We start from the raw sequence: 5,711 nt of genomic DNA on the forward strand, positions 1-5,711 counted from the left end.
ATGGTGTTCTTCAAGTGTGGGTACCCCTGTAACGCTATCAAATGACCAAAATACCCTTATTACTGTGTAGGTGGCTCTTTGACCATTTCTGCTCTTCCAACTCACCAAATACTACTGCCGCATCACCAATATGGCTAATAAGGTTGCCAACAATGACAACACCACTCCAGCAAACCTCAGTTGACCAATAAAACTGACTACAAAGATTTATACTTTGTAGTGAATGCAGGTTGAGTTGGGTCCATCGCTAGAAACATGGCTCCTGTCTAGCCGTGGCGAGAGTTGGACGGTCAGGCCCCACTAAACGACAATAAAAATAGGGGTGGGATGGTCATTTCACAGGTGGGTCCCACGGCTGGACAGGATCCTTTTCCCCACTGCTAGGCCCTAACACAGCCTCAAGCCTATATATTTTAAGGGGCGCTGTTCTCTGTGCCGCAGTGCAACCTACACCCAGGCACATGGGGGTGGACACAATGACCACCCTGCCCCCCAACACAAGCTACTCATGTGCTGGGCGTAGACTGCTTGTGGCACAGAGAACATTCTCCCATATTTTTTGGTGGGCCTTGAGTAAGGGAGGATTAGCTTTTGTATGGATTGGTAATATTTTTCTCTCAGGTGTGCAACCCAGCCTTGACTGCTTTCTCAAGAGAAAGGCAAAAATCTCCTTATTAGACTACAATCGTTAGACGCGTTGGATTCAGCCGGATCATTACTCCAATCGAAAGTGGGAGTCCCCATTAGACTAATATCGTTAGACACTTATTCCAATCGAAAGTGGGACAACTAATATCGTTAGATCCCTTCTTTTTCTCTCCCCTGCGAAGCTTACATGTTCTAAATTTCTCTGTGAAGGTAAAGTAACAAGACTCGGGAAGATCTCTTCTACTCTTGCGAAAACCTAACCCTAATATTTAGATTTGATTGCAACCTCAAATTTGCTTCTGAAGTAGTTTCAGTTCCTATTTACAGAAATCATGCTCTTATCACCGGGTCATTCTCCTCGCCACATCTCTTTCTCCCCTTCACCTGCTCCATCCGAGGGAATCCGAGAAAACCCTTGTGATTCATCGTCAATAAATCCTCCCAGAAACCCTAACAAGCGCCCCAAGGTCCTCGATGAGGACACCTATGTCGCCGCCATAGAGAAGATCATCGAACGCGATTTCTTCCCCGATATTTCAAAGCTCCGTGATCGCATCGACTGGCTCGAAGCTGTTCGCAGTGGGGATCCTGTTCTAATCCGAGATGCCCAGTTAAAGATCTTGGAGCGACGAAGAGGCAAGGCTTCAAATTCCCATGCCGAAGGTAATAAGACTCGAACTCCTGGTTCTAATTTACGAACGCCCGGTTCGATTTTCTCGTTGAATTCTACTCCGTTTGATTTGGATAAAATCCCAATTCAAGCGGATGCCGAAGGCGAAGAATTCGTTGATGATTCGGTCGATGTTTCCTTGACGCTCGACGAGTTCTTCCGGCGTTATACAAGTGAAGATAATAACAGTTTTTCTAAGATCGTGGATAAAGTGAATCGGAAGAGGAAGGAGCGATTTGGGTATTTGATTGAAGGTGAGAAGGAGCAAATTAAGACAATTGAATCTGGAAAGAAAGACCAGATCACTGATGGGTATGGGTCATCTGGTCAGCCTTTGAGCACGTTAGATGGTTGGAAATACACAGCAAAGAATCTGTTGATGTATAATCCAGCGGATCGTGGTGAAGTCCCTTTGACAGAGGCTGAGAAGGAAGTGAGACTTAAGGCTTTGACTAAAGAAATTAACCGCACAAACACTCGTTTTCATGGCAAAATGATGGATTCTAGGCCGAAAGAAGAAGAAGACACAGTTGCAGTTGTTTACGCACCCGTAGCTGGAGGAACCCCTGTTCCTATGTGGGATCGAGAAGCAGAGAGATCGAAGAAGTATGATTTGGAAGATTTGAGGAAGACTCCAAACCCGTTCTACGTGGAATCAAACAAGATATCTGATAATGGGTATAACTATGTGAGAACACCATCCCCTGCACCGGGTGTTGATGAATCACCTTTTATTACTTGGGGAGAGATCGAAGGGACACCATTGAGATTGGAAGCAGAAGACACTCCTGTGGGTATTGGTGGTAGCAGTGATGGGCCTCACTTTAGGATCCCATTCCCACCATCAAGAGATGTCAAGGCTCACACTTTGTCAAGGGAAGCTGCTCGTAAACTGAGGGAGAGGTCCAAAATGTTTCAGAAGCCACCACTGCCATCACCTGTGACTGTGAGAGGGGGAAGTGCTAGTCCAAGTGTTCGGACGCTTTCTCCTGCTGCTCAGAAGTTTGTGAGGAATGCTATTGCAAATGCCAAATCTTCATCTTCTGTGGATGAAAGTCTTCGTGCTAGCTATCGTGGTGGAAGCCCAGCTGTAGGGACTCCCAAGGCAGGGAGGAGCTTGACAAGATTTGGAAGAGACGGGAGCTTGGACTCGAGGTCTCCATCTGTTAGAGAGGCCTCCAATCCTCCTTGGTGATGTAGATTCCCCCCCCCCCCCCCGCCTCCTTTCCTTTTCTTTTGTTAAGCAAGCCATGCTTATCTCTTTTCTTATCACTGTTTGTGCATATGCGCATAGCCATATCCCTGAAAGTTTCTTGATTAATTTATGTACTAATGAATGAGCTCTTTTGCCATCATAACATCGTTTATTAACTTTTGAATTTGAAACAAATACTTTAGAGATTCAATAGAAAATACGTTACCATGCGATGCTAATGTTGTTTTAAGATTTGAAGTCCTTCTCCTATGACTGTATACATTGTGGGCCATGTTTTCTAGATGATAGATGCTAAGGAGCTGCCTTCAAACGTTGTTGTAAGATTTGAAGTTCTTCTCTTACAACTGTATACATTGTGGGGCATGTTTTCTAGACGAGAGATGCTAAGGAGCTGCCTTCGTTCCTAGATTGCTGCCTGACTTAACCAATATTTAGTCTCTCAGAGCACTTGGTACATCCATAGGCCTACATATGCTTTCTCTTATTAAGAGATAATACACAACAACTATAGCCTTTGCCACCTGGAAATTAAGGCTCTCTATGGCAACGTTTCTGTGTTTTTTTGAGTGTTTTTGGGTCCGGCACAGTTTTATGTGTTTCTATGTTTTTTGAGCATTTCTGGGTCCTGAAATTCTGTATGGTAACACTGAAAAAAAAAAAAAGTTTCTGTAACTAAGAAGAAACAGAAAACTGTATGGGTTGCACTTAACAGAATCATTTCTATTGTTTACCAAAAATTACGTAAAAGGCCACATACACCATAATTTTTATCCTTGTGGGTTTCTAAGAAAAAAAAAAATGCAAAACATCATGTGAGAAAACTAATTAAATTGTTTAGGTAGTACATCTATGAGTTTAAACCAGTTATTACAACTATATCTAGAGTAGAAATAAAACATAAACAAGAACAATTGATATACCATGAGCATTCAGCACAGCTTGTTCAGCCATCCAAAGATTAAAATCACTATCAAAAAATGAAAATATACTACTTTAAGCTTGAAGCTACCTAATAATTTAATAGTGTAGATCATAGGAAACAGTAGAACTCCAACGTTAAACCTTTCAAATCATTGTGGAATTTAATATATGTATTGCTGAAAAAATCAAAACCATTAACCCCAGGGAACTCACAAATCTTGATAGATCAACTGGAAGGGATTGAAGAAAATGAAATTCATGACTAACAAAGATTGAGCAGTGTGATGCTAAAGAACTTAGCCACATACCTAAAGGACAATCCAAAATTTCCTTAAATGGATCCGCATGTCCCTTACTGGCAATCCAAACAGTACTCACAAAGTTCAGGTTCAGTGTCAAAATAGATTAAGATATGATGAATCAGTTCATCTCGTGAGAGAGCTACAGAGTGCATTTGGAAATACTATTGGAGGAGAACGCCATCATCAACTACAGTTGCTTCGAGTCCATTAGCTGGGAAAGGGATCCAGCAGTGAACCAAATTGTCCAGGAAATAACCAAAAATAATATCTAAATAATTAACGAACTGAAATTCTAATTAAGCCCATGCAAGCAGTGTCCAGAGTCTAAAATGAACTGAAGAAGCATAAACTGAATCACTGGAAAAACTGTCAACAATCAGATTTTCTTGAACCTGAAACCACATTAAAATACTTACTCCCTAAGACTGAGTATGATTTCTGCAAAATAAGGGAGCCGATTGTCCTCAAATCCGTCAGAACAGAGAATTGTTTCGACTAAGATTTATGAGCTTAAATAAGACTTCAACTGTTCTGCGAACGAATCTTCAAGAGAAGTAGTACAGGGATGGATCGAAGTATCTGATGGTTGAAAAAAAATTTGGAAGAAATGTTCGTCGAATAGAAATTGAATTGGAGGAGAAAAGTCAATCTCGCATTCAAGCGGCGTACCATGATCTGCAACTGCATTTCAGTAAATGCCAAAATTGGGGCCGGGATATTCAGTCTCCACCTTTCGGAGGTCAAGCACCAAGAGAGCACCAGAAATCAACGTAGAGTTGCAGATTGAGCAAGAAGGGTCATGGTATTCTTGCGAATGAAGAAAGTTTGTGAGGTTTTAGGGCAAAACATCACCTATTGTTTTGTTTTTCTTAGAAATTTCAATATTACCCTCATTAACTTAAGTGAGCATGGTGTTTCTCTAATGTGAGAAACATGATTTTGGTGTTTTTCAAATGGGGCCCAAAAGTGTGCCAAGTGCCTGGTTTGTTTGAAAAAAAAAAACTGGAAAAACACTAGAAATGTTTTTTAAGAACATTGCCATACAGAGCCTAAGAAACTGCAGAGAGTTGGCCATGATTTTCTTCTAAGCTGAGACACAAACCATGACCTCAATAGAATAATAACATTTGGGAAGGGGGGGCTTTTTTGGGGGGGTGGGGGGAGGAGTCCCAATTTGAACTTGTAAATCTTCAGGAACTAATTTTTATGTACAGGGCTACAAGTTAAACAAGAAACAGGGTACCTATAATGTGAACAAGAAAAAAAACAAAAACCAAATCATTAGCAGTCATGAAAAGTGATGTGAAACTGGAAATCAATGGCTGAAAAGAAGCCTTAATGGGGCATCAACATCAAGCTCAGTTTTGGGCTATCTTGAGCTTTCTTTACCCACTTGTTTGATTCAAGAGCTTAAATAGTAGACAAGGTTTCCTCTCATTCGCAAGTTCATAGTTTGCTTCAATTTGTATTGAATTGGCAGTTTATTAGCTTTCAAGAACATCTATCTTCTTACATGCGAGAATGTAGATTCCTTTCTCTCATTTATGTAATTAAAACTATCTTAAAAGTCGGGATCAATTAATTTTCAACTTTTTCAGTACATGGGTGACAAATTCAACAGAATTCACCAGCCAAGGGACTTTAAAAATGAAACTCAATTGCCTGATTGTACAAGATTTCATTATCTATAGTTGCAGAACTGAGACATTCTTTTGTTTTCAGAGAAAAATGAATCAGCTAATTTTACAGTAAGGCCATAGCACTAAAATTGGCTTGATCATGTTGATCATAACTATCTGCAAGTTCCAGGCTTGATAATTAAGAATTCACTGATTTAGTAACATACATAACAGCTACAGGCTTTTAGTTCTATTGATGTTTAGAGACCAAGATATAAACATGGCCTTCAGGTATTATGTTTTCTAGTGTCCAAGTTCAGGATGAAAATATTCAG

The 5,711-nt window shown here is 40.6% G+C and overlaps 1 protein-coding gene across 1 annotated transcript; it reads left to right on the forward strand.

Moving 5' to 3' along the window:
* The first annotated feature begins 878 nt into the window (after window positions 1–878).
* Window positions 879–2,731, forward strand: LOC122656493 (splicing factor ESS-2 homolog). The gene is made up of 2 exons (XM_043851034.1): window positions 879–2,530; window positions 2,578–2,731. The coding sequence occupies exon 1, from the start codon at window positions 981–983 to the stop codon at window positions 2,511–2,513; it is 1,533 nt and encodes a 510-aa protein (XP_043706969.1). The 5' UTR covers window positions 879–980; the 3' UTR covers window positions 2,514–2,530; window positions 2,578–2,731.
* Window positions 2,732–5,711: the final 2,980 nt, after the last annotated feature.

The sequence above is a fragment of the Telopea speciosissima genome, chromosome 3 (genome assembly GCF_018873765.1).
Source record: "Telopea speciosissima isolate NSW1024214 ecotype Mountain lineage chromosome 3, Tspe_v1, whole genome shotgun sequence".
NCBI classification, from domain to species: domain Eukaryota; kingdom Viridiplantae; phylum Streptophyta; class Magnoliopsida; order Proteales; family Proteaceae; genus Telopea; species Telopea speciosissima.

Coding starts and splice junctions, on each gene's coding strand:
- LOC122656493 (XM_043851034.1), top strand. CDS start 981: ATGCTCTTATCACCGGGTCATTCTCCTCGCCACATCTCTTTCTCCCCT.